Source organism: Syngnathus leptorhynchus, chromosome 5 (assembly GCF_054491065.1).
Source record: "Syngnathus leptorhynchus isolate UIUO chromosome 5, UIUO_Slep, whole genome shotgun sequence".
Taxonomy (NCBI): domain Eukaryota; kingdom Metazoa; phylum Chordata; class Actinopteri; order Syngnathiformes; family Syngnathidae; genus Syngnathus; species Syngnathus leptorhynchus.
The window spans coordinates 10049845-10071132 of NC_141199.1; the positions used below are offsets into that span (position 1 = coordinate 10049845).

Below are 21288 nucleotides of genomic sequence, written 5' to 3' on the forward strand. Positions count from 1 at the left end.
GCACTTTCCAGTTCATCTCCACATTGTGATGGATTGTTCCATGAGGGAAGGTTTCCAAGATCTCACAAAATGTACGCTCTTTTTCCACCATGCAGAACCTAATCAGTATTGACTGTTGGCAAATGCAGGTACGAACAAGTTCTGTTTCCAGCTGGTCTTCCAAATGTACCAACCTGATAACCATATGCTTGACAAAAAAAACACTGCGGGGCTCTCAGTTTCCCAGACATGACAAAACACACACAATAGGCATGATTACTGTTGACTGCTGTACTATTGGGACCATGATTGCGCACAGTTCTCATCTTTTCGGTTGAAATGAAATGAACGAGATTTATATTTGTATGAATGATATTCACTTTGTAAAAGAACAAGTGCTGGGACAAAATCCTAAATTAAAACTTGCTTTTTATAATACTTGGTGACCATGACCCAACATGTATGGACCCTAAAACCCCAAAACTGAGGCAAATGCAAAATGTTTGATAGTTTTATGTACTGTAACGTAAAAGAATAAAAGATAATATATGGACAAGCAAATGCATGGTTGCTTGATTCATGTGGAAGATGGAGTGATGTGTGTTGTCTGAGCTGCTGGCTCCGAACCAGCTCCAAATGTCAATGGAGCACTGGTGCATGACGGGTGAACATTCCTGCTAATAAACAATAAGCTGCTGTAATTGAAATCCAAGAGGGAGCTTATTTTGTAAACTAAATGAAAGTTGGGATGCAGTCGTGCATCAATGTCACTCAGGTCTCATGTTCAAGTCAACAAGCGTAATACGACAGTGCCACAGGTATGTTTGTAAAAAGTCTTGTTTCATTAAATTATTTTTGAGGCAGCAATTAGCGCTGGTGCCGAGCTGCTCTGGTCTTGTCAGCCCTAATTCATTAGAGTGGAGAGGAAAACACTGATTCAATCACCAGCATTCTGTTTATTGGATTAATTTAAACTCATACATGCAGAAAAAAAAGGATCTCACTGTCTGCTCCCATCTGTTGCTAAGGTCCAAAAAAAAAAAAATGTGACTAAGCGGGGTGAGGTGTACAGCTCACCATTGTCACAGAGTTTCGAGGTCATGGTCACCTTGCCTCAGCCTGCAGATTCCTCTTGAATAAACACAGTCACAATGCAGCACTGTATTCCAACATCACATTTCATATGAAATCAACTTGTTGCTCGGCATTGCATACGGCATCTGATTTATGGCTAACCTGTGTGAATATGACTGAATTTGTCATCAAATATTTTTTTTTCCCTCTTCCAAGCATGTCATGTTAGAACGCCCCTCAATAAGGCTACCACCCCCTTATGATCCCAAACAGTCACGCTCTATCTGGGTGTGAACAGAGATCGGGTTCACGAAGGGGGCAACAATCTATTGACAGACACCGAAAAGAGAATGTAAATCAAGGGGAGGGGGCAACTCATGCCGCTGGATTTATTACACAATCCTGCAACCCTGTGTGTGTGTGTGTGTGTGTGTGTGTGTGTGTGTGTGTGTGTGTGTGTGTGTGTGTGTGTGTGTGTGTGTGTGTGTGTGTGTGTGTGTGTGTGTGTGTGTGTGTGTGTGTGTGTGCTGTGTGCTGTATTTGTTCCCACTCCTAGAGTTTAGGGAGCTTACTATATTTTGGTAAGGCTACAGCTGTTGTATTTTTTGACACGCTGAATTCCAGGCATTTAGCAAATTCCTGGCAACTCTTTGCCAGATATCATTTTTTATGCACCCTAATGACTTTACTTTTACTTTCTGGAGCTAATCCAATAAGATTGATCTCTAATGTAAAATAAAAACCTTCAATGTTGATGTGTCAAGTATTTGCTGTCTGTGATGAAAATGGCACAAGATTTTCTATGATTGTCCAAAAGACCTCTCCTACAGGCAAGCAGGGGAGGTGAATTTAATATCAGGTTACATAAGAGTCTTATCCATGCGCGGTTCCCTTAGGAGGTAATGCGGTCAGCTTGTATTCATTTTGGTCAATTCTCATCCTCTGGATTCCTTCCCTAAATTTCTTCCTCTCATTCCTTCACCCTTTGAACCAACACCATCTGCTCGGGCTCACGTTGGCCCCACCCCTTCCCTAATACACTGGCGGCTTATCCTCAGCAACAACAGCCACTGATGCAAATTTGTATTTTCTCCATCAATGACTGTTCATCTCCTTTCGCTTGCTAAGGAGGTAAATCCCAGCTACCCAGCTCCATCAGTTTATCTGTTGTTTTTTTTGCATGTTAAGGCAATACTGTGCAATTTTCATTAGCATCCTTTGACCTGACAAACAATATTATTTACGGTAATTTAATCAAAGTAATCTTTTTTTAATCAGCTGTAAAATTGTTGCAGTTGTCATCCAATATGAGAATAAACAAAATTATAGAGAAAGAGCATACTCATTGCTGTGTTGATGTGTCCTGGTGAGTGTGACTCAATTTGTACGGTTTATATGGTCATAAGTGCAAGCTAATTAAATTGGAGTGCAGATTTGATTTAGTAGTGTCATGTGTAACTTCTTCAGGTTGTTAGACGATGCCAAAAGCGGAACAAAAATAGTTTTGTTTTCATTTGAACCTCAGTTTCAGCTTGTTTTCAAATTGAAGGAGTTATTTGCAAAAAATTGTTTTTTATTGTGGGGCGTGTTAGGATTTGGATTGCCACAGGCCATGCTGTATGACAAAATGCCATTTTTATCGTTGGTATTGAATTTTTATGAACTGGTTTTTGAGTCTAACCTCTCGACCTCTCTTGATATCCTCAGGAGTGATTCGGAGCGGCAGCCATTCAGCAAAGAAGTGAAAGGCAACAGGGATGAGTGTGGACAGCCACCAGGGGGTTGTGACCACCCCTCCCACACCCAGTGGCAAAACCAAAGAGCGCTACTTTGATCGAGTCAACGTCAACGATCCAGGGTACATCCGAGCCAGGAACATGTCGGCTGACCTCCGACAGGACTTCAACGTTCTGGAACAGAAGAAACGGGTCACGCAGATATTACAAAGCCCTGTAAGTTCAAATAACTTGTTGTTTACACTACTTTAGCACACTTGTATACCTAAAATTTGGGTTTCTTTATTAATGTGAATGCACTGATTCATGCCCACGTACTACTAGTATGTACTTTTAGTATGCCTGGATGTGGTCGGCTTGTGTCAGGATTCTGGTAAATAAATAAATAAATAAATAAATAAATAAATAAATAAATGGTACCATGAAACTCTTTTGTACCACTCAGGTATTTTTGAAAAGCATTCAGAACTTTACTGTTTGCTGGCTTAAGTGACAATTTAACTCCTCTTAGACATTTTATAGTTGCTATTGTCAGTCTACAATAAATCTCCCAAATCGGTGCTGGGGTTTACAACTGACCAGAATGAAATGAAAAACCAGATGAATTCTTTCAAAAGCCACACACTAATAGTTTGGATCAGCACTTCCAATGGACTTTGCCCTCTTCTGCAACCCCATGCATTGCATATTCAGCTGTATTTTTTTGCAACTTGAAACGAAATGCCAGTGGCAAGCTAAAATCCCGAAAGAAACACCATGTGCCACACCCTTGCTCAGCTTTGCCTCCAAAATTCTTCAAATGCCCTTCAGGCCAGCAGCCCTCATGTCGGGTCAGGTTTTGCTGTCGTCGGCATCTTAGTGAGAGCAGGGCATATTCTTGCCAATGCTCGTAATGCTGTTGTTTGCTTTTCTATCCCCGGCGGTCCAGGTTCTTGAGAACTATATGAGTTGTGCCAGATAAACTTCTACTGGAGGTACAGTTTGTGATTTCGAAGCTCTTTGGCAAGTATTTTGACGCACAAGGTTGTGTGAGGACACAGTTAAATGGTGCTGTGTACAAGGTATTAGGATTGTCTTGTCTCTCTGTTGTTCCCAGATCGAGTCAAAGGCAAACACCTCATAGCAACACGATTTAAACACAGCTTGTGCATTGTGCTTTGTAATTTGCCCCTTGAACACTTCACATGGCATTTTGTCAAGATGGCACAACAAACCTAACCTAACCTGTCATTTTGGCCCTAATAGTGTCTGGACTATTTATTCAACACTGTTGACTCAAGGCTGGTGTTCAACTGCTCTAGGTTGTGTGCAATTTGAGTCACTGAGATGTGACGATGACGAATGATTAAAAAAAAAAGTTCAATCAAAGTTTGGTCAGATGCCAAATGGTGTGTATCTTTATTGGCATGTATTTAAATGAGGGAGTTTGCAATTAAAAAACGTCATCATTATTAAAACTGTCAGTCCACCATACCCAAGAAAAACAGCCAATCACAGATGGAAGCCGTAATTGCCAAGGTGTCAATCATTTGCCTTGCACTTGCAAGCTGAATTGCAGATTCGTGCTTTCAGGATTGCTGAAACTGGCTCTGGAAAAAAAAAATGTGCATCACTTGTTCGCTAACAATTTTGATTTTCAGTCGATTGTACAGTCCCCTCCGAAAATACAAGCACAAACTAATAACATTTAGTGCGAGAGTAACACTGACGTATATGGGACATTAGATATGGCCATTGAAATCCAATGCGAGTGCTAAAATTTGCCATCATGACCTATGACATTTGCACAGTACAGAGTGCCAAATGGATTCATGGTAAATATTGATGACATCATTTTTTGGGACAATTTTCTGCGACATGACACATCAATTGAATGGTTATGCACTTGGATGTTTACATATTGTGAGCCAATGTAATTAGAAATGTCTCTTTTGGAATAAGGCCCAAAAGTTCCAAAGTGTTGCTTTCTCAGTCTCTTAATCCAAGTTATCGTTTAGCAGCAATACAAAAACAACATCGTGTATGCGTCAGTAGCTCAGTGGCCTCCTTCTCACGACTGGTCTTCCTTTCGCAGTCTCTTTTTGTTTGTTTGGATTCCACTCTTCAAGGACTAGTGGAGTCGTAGATTACATGCTTCTGGTGCTCAGATTGCAGGTTGCGTTTAAAGTCAGACCAATATAGACCAAGTTCGGAGCAATTTACCCATAGCGTGTTTACTTTTGGAAGTCTATAACATTGAATCCTTGACACTGTCTGGATTCATAGACATTGAAGATACAACCCGTCATAACATTATGACCACTTAATACAATAAAATGATAGCCAATACAAGAGCTCTATCAAATCTGCTTGTACAGATGATGATTTTTTTTTATTTACTCTGACAGATATATTAATTATCACAGTTAAAAGTGTTCAGCAAAAAGAATTTCGTTGCAATTACCTCCCTGAAAGAAAATGTGTTTCGCCTTTGAGCTTCGATTGAACTTTTCTATGACAATGAGATGCATATACAGAAATTGGATTACCACCAGCAAGCAGATAGTCAAAAGCACAGCTGACTGCATGTAGAGATAGATTTTGAGTTGAAGATAAACTAGAAAAGATTGTATACATCAGATGATGTCACCACTAATAATAATTTGTGCCATTTTCTTGAGGGGGTTTGAGTTGTTGTTTTTATTTGCCTGTTTTTTTACATATATACAAAACAAAAATAGATTTGGATGCAAACCCTGGCAGCAGATTTGCAAAGCTAAGTTTTTTGGGGGCTTCTGAAAATTAGTTTGCCGTGACTCACTCTGTCGTCTAATAGGTCAAAAGATTAGAGCGCCTGAAATTAAATTTCAGATGCAGTTTCTCATGCTGCTTCTATTTTCTGCATCCTTGTACCTTGTCATCTGATCTTCTGAATGCGTTCTCTACTCTCCTGCATTTTTTCCCGTATGTGGAAACTTGACGTTTCTCATCTCACTGTATTTTTATTATGAATTATAGGAAGTGTGAATATTACTCGCTTCCTCTGCCACTTGTCAGAAAGCACGAGGAGATAATTGATGTGGTTTGGCAGGCTGTGCTAAAAAACGTCTTGCGTGAGGCTTCATATAACGGCTGCCCTCTATTAGGTTTCTTCTTCTCTTTTAAAGGCCCGATGGGCTCTTTGATAGAACATTAGTGGTTGAACTTCCTCCAGAGATTCCTTTTTGAAACCGCTCTTATTCCCGCAGAGCCAGCTGTGTTTCACGAGTCAATCCTCAGCATCTATTGGGTGACGAACTTCATGAAATGTCCTCATTGCCCGCACAGTATGAATGGGTTGGATCATTTTGTGCAACTTGCAAAGGCAAAAGGCAAATTTTTACTTTGCAATTTAAGTGACCTTTTTTCTGCAAGTTTAACTTGGGGACCTGAAGCAATAGAAATATGACAATATTGCTGTACGGTGAATATTTTAGTATTTGAGTATCTGACAAATGCTATCACATAATCAAATTCTTTCCAGCTTGGTAAAAATGATATTTGATTTAAAAAAAATCATTTTAGTGCCATCAGTTGCATGAATGCAATAATCTGGTTATGTAGCAGCAGGTTTCGATGCCATCTCATGTATATACATAGTGTGTGAAGTAACGTCCTTTTAAAACAAGCCCCATGATATTTATAGACCAAGTCCTGTTTCACAGATGCACTCATAGAGGTTAAATTGGTATAATCGATTGCGCTGCCTGGCCTGCAGGCAGACGTTGTCCTGCTCTGTAACATTGTCACGTCGTTAGCTTGTGAGCAACGTTGTGCTCACACAACAGGTTGTGACTCACCAAGTTTTAGGAAATACTAGATTTTATAATATTTTTGTGGCTTTTGGAAATTATTTTCTTGAAATGTAGCTTATGCTACCCTACTGAAATCAATTGTACGATTAGGACTTAATAGGAAAAGAAAACTTGATATCAATGAGCACCTATATGGGTGACATTTTCTTATTTCATGTAATATATTTGTGTAAGTTTGGGATAAACTTCCATTTTGTGCTTTGGGAACAGCAGACACAGATGTCACAAGGCTCACCCGATCCTTTATTTTATGATTATTGCAAACCTCAGCAGCATAAACAATTTCTTTGTTGTTGTTTTTGTTGGTGCAGCAGCGGTCAGGGGGGTGGTCCAAATATTAATGATAGATCCACTTTCAGCCCTGGAATTAATCTGTTTGCATGATGCAGTCAAATCCCTGCTGTCATAATCTTTTTGAGAATTTAGTACTCACACAAACTGTTCAACAGATGCCTGCTAGTGTATGTGTGTGTGTCATTCTAAAATGTGCATTTGTGTGCTTTTTGAAAGGCCTCAAGCAGTTTTCGCTCTTCTTTTTATGAAGCCTGCTTGGATGGGAGGTGAAATAACTTCTAAAATCACCAGAACAGCTCAATTAGGGTCAACCCATTGCCCTGAGAATAGAACCAAAATACCAATCTCTACAGCCGGGCTTCGGTTCTGTCTTTCGAAAACAAATGTGATGGCAAACGAAGAACTCTCCGAAACATAACCCTGAATCGTTCACAGTCAGACATCCGCTTTGAGGTGGTCACCACAGCAACACTGCCACCAGGGACAGAGGAATGTTTGGTCATGGTTCAGACTCAGCAGTGCACCGGGACTCAAGGTGTTCCAATAGAGGGGGTTGCTCCAATTTTCACAAAACACCCTCACACTGGGCCTGTTCTGTTGGCAGACCGCCCACGGATGAGCCTGTGGTTAGAGTGTTGGAGGCAGCATCAAAGTGTTGGATTTTCTTTTCTGCAGACACAGTTCAGAGAAGTTGCAATCAAAACATCAATACTGTTTTAGAGTATGCTTTGTTACTAGACTGAATCTTCATGTGGAAATGGTTCCATGACCCATTTTGCTAATTGTACAAAATATTTGACTGTATGTATAACCCACATTTTGCAATGTATTTTTAAGTACCTCGGGCATTTCTCATTGAGCCCAGCGCAGAGGCTCAATCAGTGAGTTACGTAAACCTTGATCCTGATCCAGAAATGAAGTCCTTCATAAGTGCAATAAATTGCAACCTGATAGAATGAGGAGTGAAGGGAATCTTCTGTTCTAAATGTAAATGAATGGCAAATGTGCAATCCAAATCAATTTCGGACACTGAAAATATTGAGCGCTTCTCATTCTTTTAAAGTTACATAATGCATTCAATTGATTTCATTTTTTTTATGACTCCATTACTGTGTTGATCAAATTGATCAAAACTGCAGCTGAACACTATGTTCAGAACCCAATTAGTAGATAGCGTGTGGCTATTCGATTTCCCACATAGGATGAAAATCATCATATGTCCACCTTTCTATTTGTAATGTAGTCATCAACAAGTCTTTATTTCGTGACAAGTTTGGCTCAACTTTGGATGTTTGGATGGTTTCTCACGTTAATATGATTTTCCACGGATTTAAGAGGTGACTGTGATCTGGATGTCAAGATTAGCCTCACAAACACAAAAGACAGCACACGCTGTTAGTTATTCAGTCTATCGAGTGTACGCTTGTTGATTAGCCAATCAGCTTCGCCGAGGCTGCCTTCCTGCTGACACCGAAGGACCATGACTAATCTGTGATTAAGTGCTGCTTGTGTCCCACATCTTGTTCCCACAGTCATTCTTCCACTGTCTTTCCTACGTGTGCTTTAATCCGCCATGCCTCAAGATCTTTACACACAAGTGTGTGCACATGTGCCATCATTTATCCTGAAGTCCTGAAAATTGAGCATTGTCATCTCATATCTCCCTTTGCTAACTTCCATCCCCAGGCCTTCAAGGAAGAGTTGGAAAGTTTGATCCAAGAGCAGCAATGCAAAGGGAACAACCCCGCTGGTCTGTTGGCTCTCAGACAGATTGCAGACTTCTTCATGGCGAGTTCAATGGCCGGTTATAACACTTCCCCACTAAGTGAGTATTCATTGCCATGTGACATGTCACCATGGTGACCAGTCAACAATATAACCCACACCCAGAGTTAAAAAAAAAAAAAAAAAAAAACTTATTTAAAGACTTTCCCTTCTTGAAGGCTGATGTGCTGATCTAGGCCTAGACACCGGAAGAGCCATGCATTTTTCTCTCACTTTGGATTCTCTTGGAGTTATGACTTGCAAACTGCTTCCATTTGCACATGTGGAATGTGCATCTGAATGCTGGCTGGATCATGTGTTAAAGGGATCAGAGCAGCTCAGTCTTTTGAGTTAGTATTTCAAAGGCTGCAACAGTAAATGATGCTGTGTCCAATACATCACTGTCAGGCTATCACTATTGAATATTTTCAGACTCGATTAATCCATCAATTAATCAACTAATTGGATAAAATTGTATTTACATTAGACTGTGTTAAAAATATTCACCCCGCAAATACTGTTTCTTAACCAAAAAATGTTATTTGAATTATTTTGTGATCATAAAAGAACTAAACAACAGTTAAGCAATATCACACAAGATCGATCATTGTTTCCAAATTAAAAGCAGATGATTAAACACAAAAGATAAATAAGCCTTCTTTCATGGACTACAGAGATCAGATCATTATTACATTTGAGAGCCTGAAATCATAAATAACATTTCTACAATCTTTTGTAGAAAGAAGTCTCAAAGCACTTACTTGATTATTAAAATGCAAGGCGATTAATTAATCAATTAATTTTCACACCTCTACATCACTAAATAAAAGGAACCTAAGTGCTGTACTTCAGTCATCATATTTCTTATATTGCATGCATTTTATTTTGTATTTTCCTGTTCAGGTTTGGGGATGGTCATACCCATTAACGACTTGTACAACGTGGAAGCGAGTGCCATGGTGAAAGGAGAGAAGCTAACACGTTGTAAACTGGCCAGCCTCTACAGATTGGTGGACTTGTTTAACTGGGCCCACTTTGCCAGCTCCTATATCACCGTAAGATTCCCCAAATTCATCATGTAGAGTACAGGTGGACAGGCCACTCATTTTTATTAAGTGTACTTGCACAATATATCATGAGATACAATGACACCCACAGTACTTTTTCATCACTGCTCTATCTGCCGGATCTATTGGTGCATTGTCCAATTCCAATAAAGTTCTCAATTTGTTCAGTCTTTTTACAGAGCCATATCAAATTAGATGGTTGCTTCGCTGGTTTTGTGGGGTTGGTTTTTTTTTTGGGCTAATGCTGAGTGTTATCAGTGGAATGGTGATTCTGTAAAACTTCATTCTGATGTTATCTGGTTGAGTATATACTTTAGAGAAATAAAATCAGTATTTTCTCATTCCAAAGGCCCGAGTCAGCAAAGAGCAAGATCACATCCTTATCATCCCCAGAGGGCTCTCCTTTGCTGAGGCGTCCGCATCAAACCTGGTAAGACTCAACCTGCCTCTGTGCCAACCTTTTGAAAAAGGGCAGCTTCCTCCATTTTGATTAATATCACCCAAAAAAAAAAAATTTGATTGCAGAAAGTCAAACATGTTTTTAAGACACAGAAAAACCACTTAGTACTTATACCAAAAGACACAAAATGAAGAAACCTGAAGTGTTTCTGCCTTTGTCCTGTGTCTGAACTTTGCTTTCAACAAACTTTCAAAATGACTCGTTGGCTGTTTATGTTAATAATTAACATTGTTAAAAAGCCTTTGGCCTTCACTGGTTTCACTGCATTCCTGTTTTGCTGGAATAATATTTTATTGCCTGTATATTTTGTTTTTAAAATGGGCTACATGGATTTTTTTCTGGTTTAGTATTGACACATCATTGCTTTGCTTCAAGACATAAAATGAGCAAAACCACATACTGTAGCCATCTGACAGTGACTAACTAATTAGATTCTGATGCCAAAATAATGACAAAGTACAAAAACGAAGTAATACTGTAATTGTCTGTGCAACATCTGTTCTAACATTTTGATTGAGCAATGCGGCTGCACTGCATCTTCCAAATCCAGCTATTAAAGATAAATGCCCCACATACAGGGGGAAATCATTCACTTTGAATATGTGTCATTTTTACATTTTGCAGCTGTTAGTTTTGCACAAATGTCTATTGTGGACTAACATTAAGTTATCAGTGATGCGCTATGGTCACTTCCTGTCTGCCTCACCTCCACATGTCTGTTTGAGATCCAATGTCAATTAGAGTCATGAGAGTTTGATTCCAACTATCTGGACTTTTGTTTCCAGGCAATTATTGCCCCAAAAAATAAAAGTTTGATCCAAATCCCAGCCAACCATTTTAGATGATAGGCTCTGTTCCATCGGTTGAAGTGGTCAGTTTACTTCCTGTCAACACACACCAACCCCTCCCCCAATGCCCCTGGCTCTTGAGTGTCGTTGCCATTTTTAGACATTTCTTATCATCATCGTTTAAGCATGTCACATTTAACAGCCTTCTGACACGTCCTTTGACATGTTGTGCATATCACAGGGGCCGGTAGAGTTGTGTGAGTGAGCAGCAGCTATTGAAGGTCATGGCGGTGAAATGTTACTTACTGGACATGTGATGGACGCAAATCAATGTTCAGTGGTGGTGGTGGTTCGGTTTTTGAAAGATCAATAAATTGCGTACCCATAATGTAGTTTCCATCTGAGTTAGGAGAGGCTAGATCAACTGGTGTGGTCGACAATCAATAAACTCCAAAAAGAATATTTTGTGTAAATTATGTCAAATGCCAAAGTGACATGTTTGCAACTTGCAACAATTTTCTACTGCTTATCCTATTAAAAGGCTACACATTGGACTAACCACTAACCATAAACTGGTTAATTTAGTTAGCTCCAAATGGATTTTCTGCTTGTTTCTTTTAGCTGGACACAGGACTGAAACAGAAAAAAAACTTGTAGTCTGTGTTCAACAGGGAGATGTAAAATGGATTCATGTGCGTCCAACTGCATGATGAATGCCCTTTCCTGTTGCTACAACTCACACTCACAGTTTTTGTTGTGAAAGGGAAATGCGATCTTGTGGTTTTCTGCTTTATATCAGAACAACATGTGCACCATGCCCGCAGGCCTCAGAGGCTTTCTGTTTGCGATTAACTTTCAACTGGACCCTCACATCTGCACACACTTGGGTCATTTCTTTTTCTTCCGCTTCACACATCTGTCTCTCTAACCAGGTGTCTTCATTCTCTCCCGTTTGTCTATGTCTGCTATTCTTTCTTGCGGGTCGTGTACCTCTCTGGTGAATCCGATATTGCTCCCAATCATCCAATAAGGGAATGGTAATGCAGTTGCCTTATCGCTACTATATCATGTCGCATGTAACGGTCTAGTTCATTTCCTATGGAGGGGCTTATCGACGTGAGGAGCGCTTGTTAGTTTGATTTATGGTGTTGGTTCTATTGCTTTTGTGGATGGATGGATTTATCTGCTAGATTGTTAAACATATGTGTTACAGCAGAAGTTATGTGAGCTTTCAATGTAAAACCATTTGATGGTACAAAGGTGAATGTTTCAGATTAAATACTTGGGAAAAAGTCATGCTGACTCCAGCTGCTTTCCTTCCTTCCCCTAGCTGAAGGTTAACATCATCGGTGAGGTGATCGAGCAAGGTTCCACCAACCTGAGCATCGACTCAGCCGGTTTCAGCCCCCACGCCGCCATCTACTCGATACGTCCAGACACCCGCTGTGTCATCCATGTGCACACTCCTGCCACGGCTGCTGTAAGTCTCTTTCATTTCGTACAACCTGGTAGTTTGTGAGGTCCACTTGAGTAGCCCGCCGGGCTCACCAGTAATAGGAGTGATCATTTAAAAAAAAAAGATTTGTGTGTTGCATATATTTTTCCTGTTCCCTATATATGCACAAATATTCTGCTCCTGAAACCATTAACATAATCATTCACAAAGATGAATATAATTATTCATAAAAACACATATTACTGTCAGGTCAACTTTATATACAGTATATAGCCCTGAATCAAAAGAGGGCTTCATAAGCCCATATTTGACAAATATTAACAACATCCCCTATTCTTAACCCCTTTAATTAATCTTAATTTATTATTTCAAAAATGGGGTAAATGTGATTTTCTCCCAAATGATGCTGTTTATTGTACACAGATTACTGACTATGTATCTTCTGCCATCTAGTGGAAAAGCGTGTAGTTGTTTCACACGCCTACAATACATTGGTGGCATAAAGCAACTTTATTGTTGACAATATTTTTTAATACCAGTTCATTAAATATGGATAATTTTGCTTGGTACACCTGAGGATATCCCATGACAAATTGTTCCACAGCACAGTGGTTGGGAATGATTGACCTATTTTGATCTTATTTCTCCTCCCTGCTTTGTAGGTGTCCTCAATGAAGTGCGGCATCCTGCCCATTTCTCAGGAGGCCCTCATCCTGGGTGACATCGCCTATTTCAATTACAATGGCAACCTCGATGAGCCAGCCGAGCGAAGAGAGCTTCAAAAAGCACTCGGGCCTACAGCAAAGGTGAAAACGCCTTTCGGACACACAACATGAAACAATTTCAATCATGCAAAGGGTGGGTGTTTTTCACACTTTTAGTTTTTAAGCTAAACAGACAGACAACTATGGGACCTCAACTGGTAAAAAAAAAAAAAAAAAAATACATCACATACATCAGTCCGATATGAAATATGTATGGCAAAAATAGCAGTACTTGACTTGTCAACAATTGAAAACATAACCATGAATAATATGCTCTTATTTTTAAAGGTTCTGGTGTTGCGCAATCATGGCTTGGTTGCTCTGGGTGAATCTATGGAAGAGGCCTTTCATTACATCCACAATGCACAATATGCCTGTGAAATTCAGGTACAATCAAACTGAACACTCTTGTGTCAATATGGCTGACATACCAAAATAAACAATCATGCATGAAGACTATATAAAAATGTTGTAGCTATTTGAATAGGGGATTTTTCACATTTTTGCAAATCTTTGTTTTCACTTTTGTTTTATCTCGCTGTGTCCAAGTCTCCTACATAAATGCTTGGTAAAGCAAACAAAAAAAAAAAAGAACATTAATCCTACAGCAAAGCCCAGCTTAATTTCTATAAATAAATCCCTCCCAAGCATGTTTTTTTTGTGCTGTGTGATTTATGACTTAGTGTTGTTGAAGTCCTGTGTCTTTTGCTAAAGGACATTTTGTCCTTGTGCAGATTAACAAAGAGCATTTCTAGCACTAATTCAGCATACGGAGGATTTTAGTTGGCAAAATTTGATTGACAGATGTTTGTTGGTTCAAAAAAAATAGCCCATCTGTCAAGTGCGTTGCGCAAACTGACATCCATCTCCCCTCCTTCTTTGTGTGGCTGCTTTTAGGTGAACGCCATCTCTTGTGCTGGCAGCATAGACAACCTGATTGTGCTTGACCAAGAGAAATACAAATCGCGAGTGTTCGCCGTGGCCTCAACAGTTTCCGAAAATGTAAACAGCCCGTACAAGTGGAAAGTTGGTGAACTGGAGTTTGAGTCGTTGATGAGGATGCTGGATAATCTGGTGGGTCGATTGGTAGCCATGTATGATTTTATCCTGATTGTGATTGAGCTTCCATCTTTGATTATGTTCTTGATGTTTGCTCTCCAGGGCTACAGGACAGGTCATGCCTACCGCCATCCCATCATGCGTGAGAAACCGAGGCACAAGAGCGACGTGGAGATCCCCGCCACCGTCACGGCTTTCATGTTCGAAGAGGATGTTGACGCCACGCACTTTCCCTTCAATTTCCTACAGCAGCGGCAGCAACGGGAGAAGACGCGCTGGCTCAACTCACCTAACAGTTATACCAAGGTCAACGTGGAGGGCGGAGATGACCGCTACAACCACAACAGGACAACCACGGTAAACACAATTTACAAATGCAAATTTCATATCAACAAGATGAATATGGGTCTAGTTTTTCCGTCTAATAATCACTATAATAATTTTTCTAAAGATGTCAGGGTCTGGCTACTATAGCACGTTAGTACTGCCATCTGCTGGTTAAACAAAGCACTATTATACTGCATGGAACACTAACTTCATTTGCCATCATTGACCTTTAGTTTAAGACTTAAGACTCCTTTGTCACTCACCAGGTCAGGTCTTTTCTTTTAGGTATTATGGTTTCTTTTCAAAAATAACTATATGTATATTTATAAATGGAATTGAATTCCTCCAACCATCCGGTTCATGGGATGATTGGTAGAATAATCGATTCTAAAATGATTTGACAATGCCATACCTATTATTAATATTATTATTTCCTTTTACAGTGGATGAAAGCAGAGGAGACTGGAACGCCAATCAGAATTGAGGACCCCAATCAATTTGTCCCTCTCAACACAGACCCCAAGGAGGTACTGCAGAAGAGAAACAAAGTAAGTCTGACGTCACGTCATACAATTTCGGATGACGAGGTCTTTTAACAGCCAAGATTCAATGACGCTGCAAGTGTTAAACATGTTGTGTTTTTTGATGACTGCAAGTTTCATTATTTTGCCATAAATCCAATATTGTGTTTACAATCCTTGGAATTTTCTGAATGTTTTGATTTTTGATGACTGCAAGTTTCATTATTTTGCCATAAATCTGATATTATGTTTACAATCCTTGCAATTTACCCAGCACGGAAAGTATATGCTAACGTTGCCTCAATTGCAGCTTTTCTTTTCTGATCAATAGTAAAAATATGAACACGAGAAATATGCAGACTGTGTGTGTGGGTTAGGGTTAATATTCTTCTTCTTCTTATTGCTATTCTTATTCGTGTTTTACAGATCAGAGAGCAGAATCGGTGCGATCTGACAACATCAGGGCCACGTTCACAGCACCTTGCTGGCATCCCAATTGATCAACCACGACGGGTAAGTTGCAAAACACACAATGACATCATGATATCAAACATTTAAAAGTAGAAATAAAGATCAACAAATTTGCAGGAATTACCATTGTAGGTTTGCTTTAAGGTTTTTATTGCATAGCACTGAATGGAGCTGATTTGTTGTAATTGACTGCCGGTGACAATCTTAGGGTGTAGTCTTAAATATTTGCAGGTTCAATCTGATTACACAAAACCGATTAAATAGTAACACCTTAAAGCCACTAGAGGGAGACAAGTAACAACATCCTGCTGCAAATGCTAACCAAAGTGCCATATTCAATTAATTTCTATTTCTTTTATCTTTCAATGAGTTGGTTGTATAAGAAAATTGCTTAAATGCTTTATTATTATAAAATGATTCACACCTTACCTTTTAATGCTGACATGAGTCTGGTTGGTATCTTGTTTTGAAGGCTGAAGTGCAGATACACGTTCTGGTAAATATTAATGAATGGTTGTTTGCAATATATTTCCAAATTTTTCTCACTTTTTGTGTCACAGCACCAAGAGCATGTTTTGTTGTTTTCGAATCGTCGCAAACACATTCACCCACTGTGTGTTGTATTCGTACAACAAATCATTGTGCTGTGTTCTTAATTGGATGTTAACATGTAATGGTGTGTTTGAATACTCAAATGTAGAGATTTTATTTCACAGATGTGGTTGGTATGCATAGCCTGCATGTTACCACAATGGCAATGTGTGTGTGTTTCATTGTCTAGTTTGTGCAGATTTAAGTTTCCCATCTGGGTTCAAGATGTCAGAACATTTCTGTCTTGAAATGAGTCAAGTTTGAAGTGGTTATTCAGTTTTCCTCAGTTGACAAGCTTTTTTTGTGGTTATGATAAAATATAGACTGGAGTAGATTCATTCTTCTATACTTACTATATCATTCTTTTTTTTTTGTTGCCTTTTTTGGGTTACTAGTGCCTCCTAAATGTTTATGTGTGTGTATGTGTGTCCACGGCAGCCATACGTGCCCACAGAGGAGGAGCAGATGGCCCCACTGCCTCCCAACCCTTTCAGTGAGCTGTCAGAGAAAGATTTGCAGGAGTATCACAAAAACGTGGAACTGAGGCAACTGGGTCTCGGTAGGTGGTGCACGACCACACACAAATTTACTTTGATTTTTCGTGACATTTGGTGCTTTACTTTATGCTCAATGACAAAACATTCCAACACACGTGCGCTCTGAGAAACGTAACAATGTCGCTATCTTGTTTCCATACCAGATGAACCACAAACATCATCTCATAGTGGTTTAGTTATCAGATCAATTCTTTGAATATAAGGGCTCATTAAATGTGGATTTCTTAAACAGTAACTCACAGAGCCAAAATATATATAAAATATATATATTATATTATATTATATTATATATATATATATATATATATATATATATATATATATATATATATATATATATATATATATATATATATATATATATATCTTCCATATACAAAAGTGAATTTTTTTTACCATCTTGTATTGAAGCTCATTGCACAATGTACCTAATGTGGTTGTTGTGTGTGTTTATAGTATGTAGCTTAGCAGCAGCCTCTAGGGAGCTAAAAAACAACAACACAACAAGCTCCTTTTTCCTCCCAATAGACCCTTTGTTTCTGTGCACAGACACACACACACACACCGAACACCAAATGCTAATCATATTGAGAGGCATGGGAAAAACCAAAAATGAACAAATCGAGAAGAGGCAGTCTCAACAGTCTGCATCCTACTTTAAAGCTGCCACCTTGCATTTAGTACATGTGTTCATTCATGTATGCACATGCAGACAGTGTCGGTGTAGCGTGCGGGCACGAGAGGCCAAACGATGGCAGAACAAACAGACAGCAGGTCTTCACACCATACTCAAGACTGCCGGTCATTGCTATGAAACTGTTGCCCTCCCTTAGCCCTGTGAATCCCCACTGGTCAATCTGGATGCCAGCTGGAGACCGTCTGGCCTAAAACATGACTTGGCTACACACACCCACACACACGGGGCCCTATATGGTCATCCAAAAAGCCATTTCATATATTTCAAAAGTGCATATGAAATAAGATATTTGCACCCCTGAAATCTCATTTGTATGGTTGTAGGTTTTCCACAGGCAGACACACACACAGACATAAAGCAAATCAACTTTTTCCACATCTTGTTTTGCAACGTGAATGCATGTAAGTGTTGTGAGCCAGGCCTCGGCTTTCTCAGTGTGTAACCCTGAACGTGCTAATTAATGTGTCATTGTGGTTTGGAGCAGCTTTTGTGCACTGTTAAAATTATTCAAGCCCCTTTTGCTGGGCTGCCCTGGCCCATTAACTATACTAACATTGGCACTGATGTGACTTTATTGTAATGCATAAGATAAAAAAATCCTATTAAAAATAGGTTCATAACTTAAGTTTTGGGCAGTTCGGTAGGTTTAAGAAGTTAAAAGTAAAAAAAAAATCCAAATGGTCAAACTCCTGCAATAAAAAGAAAATAATCTGAAGGATTACATTTGAAAATGGCAGGCTAACATTTTTACTCAAAGAACAAGTTGGATGTTTTTATCGATGACGTAAAAATAGAAATTGCAAAAAAATGTAAAACAGTAATTAGCTGCAATAATTTTTAGAACAAAATTACATTTGTTACATGATATATATCATGTAACAAATGTAATTTATATATATATATTATATTATTATATTATTATTATATATTATATATATATATTTTTTTCCAGTATTCAGTATAAACTTTGCCCACCATTTGTTGCTTAAAAAAATACATCAATTACGATGGTAAACTGCATAGCTAAATAGAACATCTTGAAGAACCTACATGTACACATATAAGTGTACTCCTGTCAAGATAATAATGTCCAGGAAAGAGAAAACCCTGAAAGGAATCCAACAAGGATTCTGTCAAATTTTCAAAAGAGTATCTGTCCATGTCTGAATCCTAACTTGTGTGTGCTATCACTAATCTCTTGACTCGCCTCCCCCCACTTCCCTCCTGACCCTTCATCCCAATCCCCGCACCCTCTCTGGACCGGCTCGCTCCCGCTGTTTTGCCACTGCTTCAATCCATGTCCACTCACCACCATCCTGCAATCCGCTCATCCCACACCCGCTCACCCCGCCCGCCACCACTACCACACAGATGGCGAACACGAACTAACCTCGGACGACGGCTCCACGCTCTCTCAGTCTGTGTCACTCACCCAGTCCCCACAAAGCACTCCAGCTAAAGGTATCAGTCACGGCACTAGAGCCACCTCTTTAATTTCCTGCCCTGTGCATCTGTTAAATTCAAACGACTCTTTTTTTTTTTTTTTTCTCACGATATCTATCACTCATATCCATAGTGTCGGTTTAGTAGGTTGAACACTTGGAAATCTATAATATGATGTCAAATGTCTATTTCGTTAGAAACAGTTGGGCTAGCAACAACACAAATCTTAGCAGATAGTTTAGCACCTCAGTCACGACAAATAATCTGCAATTCTTCTCAAAAGCTTCTCCATTAAATTCATTTCTAATTTGGGGGAATAGTGATGCTTGCTATCCTGTTTCCATGGCAACTTGGAGCCAATTGCGATATAAAGCATTATGATGTTTTCAAAAAGGAGTTCTTACAATATAGCTACCGTAATACCTGATCTTCTGTTGGCTACAGCTCACACGCAGGTGCTCACGTGCACTCGCCAAGTCACCCCACCTCACAAGGATCCACCTCTTAAAGGCACATGCATGTACTGTACACAGACACTTCTATACAGACAGTATTTTCCCAAAACATATTGGGCTTGCAATTCTTTTTATTACGCTGTGGTACATTTAGAATATGTTTAGCTTTTGCAGGAGGGTCTGGAATACCTCCTCCACCATAAATGTGTGTTCACTGTACTTTTCTCTTCTATTTGTTCCATATGTCCTTCGCATTACCTCCTAGGGCCGCTCCTCCTTAAATAGTAGCTGTCAACATCACAGGATTTACTTCCTGTCACCTTCCCTCATAGCCCAAACACATACAACCACACACCAGCAATAGCAATTAACCCATAGCGCCGTGCGGACTCGCGGGAAGCCTTCTTTTATGATGGCACTGCTGTGAGGTCAGATACTTGTGCTTGGATCCGGCTCAGTTGTTAAATGCTCCATTATCAGGATGGCCTCAGTGTATTGTTTGCTTTTTGTTTGAACCACAAAAATAACCTGAGAAGTGGTGATAACGTTTCATGATATTTATTTAAGACCAGTGGCCTGCTTTCTTGGTGTTGCTGAGCTCATAGGAGGAGCTGTACACTCGCAGGACCTTACGTGAACAGAGGATATAGTCTGCTGTTAAAAACCGAGGCCTGTTTTTTTTTTTTAAAGTGAGAGTAGGACAGGCTCTTTAGTCTATGAGGTCAATGGGTTTTACGATGCCATGTTATGAAATATGTAGAGCACAAGTGCAGAGGCAATGCAGCAAACACCTGAAATGGTGTTCGTATGTTCGAGCCAGCAGCGACGCATATACGACACGAGCATTAAAAGCACGCTTGGTAAATGCTAATGAAGTTGAATTTAATGTGCCGGTGTTACAGTTTGAACTCAGTTCGATGATTTCACTATAATTTCTTCTTCTTCTTTTATAATTAGGAGCGTTGTTGACTAGCCTGCCAAATTGGAATGAATATAAAAAATGCCACGTAAATGAAGCGAGGCTAAAATAAATAAATAAATACGATTCATTATTAGTATGAATGATAATCCCGTGTGTTCACGGGGTACTTTTCCCCCCAGCAATCAACCACGCGGGCCTGATGAATGGCAAGGACAACCACTGCGACGCCAACGACGACTTGTGCAAGCGGGTCAGCCAGCTCAACACTAGCGCGGAGAGCGTGGAAATGACGGTGCGCTCGGCCGACAAGATCGAAGAGGTGTTGTCCCAAGAGAGCTCGCCCTCCAAGTCGCCCAACGGCAAGAAGAAGAAAAAGTTCCGCACGCCGTCCTTCCTCAAGAAGAACAAAAAGAAAGAGAAGACAGAGGCCTGAGGGCCACCAAGATGATAGAAAGGGGAGGGCATCTTTTTATGTTTTGTCTTTTATGCTGTCTTTGTTTTCCTGATTTTTGTGTTTAGTCATTTTCAGAGTTTTTATATACAAAGAAAGGATTTGGAGAAAAAAAAAGAATTGGCAAAAAAAATTAAAAATAAACGTTTCCCACGCAGATGGACAGATAGTGTGGTCGGGCATTTTCAAGTGAATCACAAATGCAGTACTCAAAGTTGATTCAGTGATATCTGCACAACTGTGCTGATATTAGAATTGTTAAAAAAAAAAAAAAAAAAAAGTACGATCATTTCAACATAATTCTCAAGTCAAGAGTGTATACTGCACATTTTTTGTTCAATCCTCATCTGGTGGTCCTCTGCCTTTGCATTGAGTTTAGAATCACTAAGAGGCTGCATGACCGATGACATCACACTGGACAACTTCTCCCCATCAGTGGCCACAGGGTATGTGTCCATTTGTTTACTGGCTCTTCTTATTTTGCACCATTCTTCTTGTTTTTTTGCGCTTCTGCGGCATCGACACACATTTACTCACCAAACTGGAGTCATACGCCTTTTAGCGTTAACATCTCAAAAG

General features: G+C 39.6%; 1 protein-coding gene across 8 annotated transcripts in view; it reads left to right on the forward strand.

Annotated features, from left to right (window-relative positions):
- Positions 1–20992, forward strand: part of add3a (adducin 3 (gamma) a) — a 35346-nt gene extending 14354 nt beyond the window's left edge. For 2 of the 8 annotated variants that reach the window (XM_085911706.1, XM_085911707.1), the window contains exons 2-16: positions 2761–3005; positions 8603–8741; positions 9584–9735; positions 10097–10177; positions 12326–12475; positions 13114–13257; positions 13504–13602; positions 14113–14289; positions 14377–14631; positions 15045–15149; positions 15549–15635; positions 16066–16089; positions 16623–16743; positions 18810–18899; positions 20438–20992. In XM_085911706.1, the coding sequence (XP_085767832.1) occupies positions 2811–3005; positions 8603–8741; positions 9584–9735; positions 10097–10177; positions 12326–12475; positions 13114–13257; positions 13504–13602; positions 14113–14289; positions 14377–14631; positions 15045–15149; positions 15549–15635; positions 16066–16089; positions 16623–16743; positions 18810–18899; positions 20438–20691 (2073 nt within the window). In that variant the 5' untranslated portion in view covers positions 2761–2810 and the 3' untranslated portion in view covers positions 20692–20992. The remainder of the gene's footprint in view (positions 1–2760; positions 3006–8602; positions 8742–9583; positions 9736–10096; positions 10178–12325; positions 12476–13113; positions 13258–13503; positions 13603–14112; positions 14290–14376; positions 14632–15044; positions 15150–15548; positions 15636–16065; positions 16090–16622; positions 16744–18809; positions 18900–20437) is intronic. The other 6 variants (XM_085911708.1, XM_085911711.1, XM_085911710.1 and 3 more) reach the window with 6 other exon arrangements.
- The last annotated feature ends 296 nt before the right edge of the window (positions 20993–21288 follow it).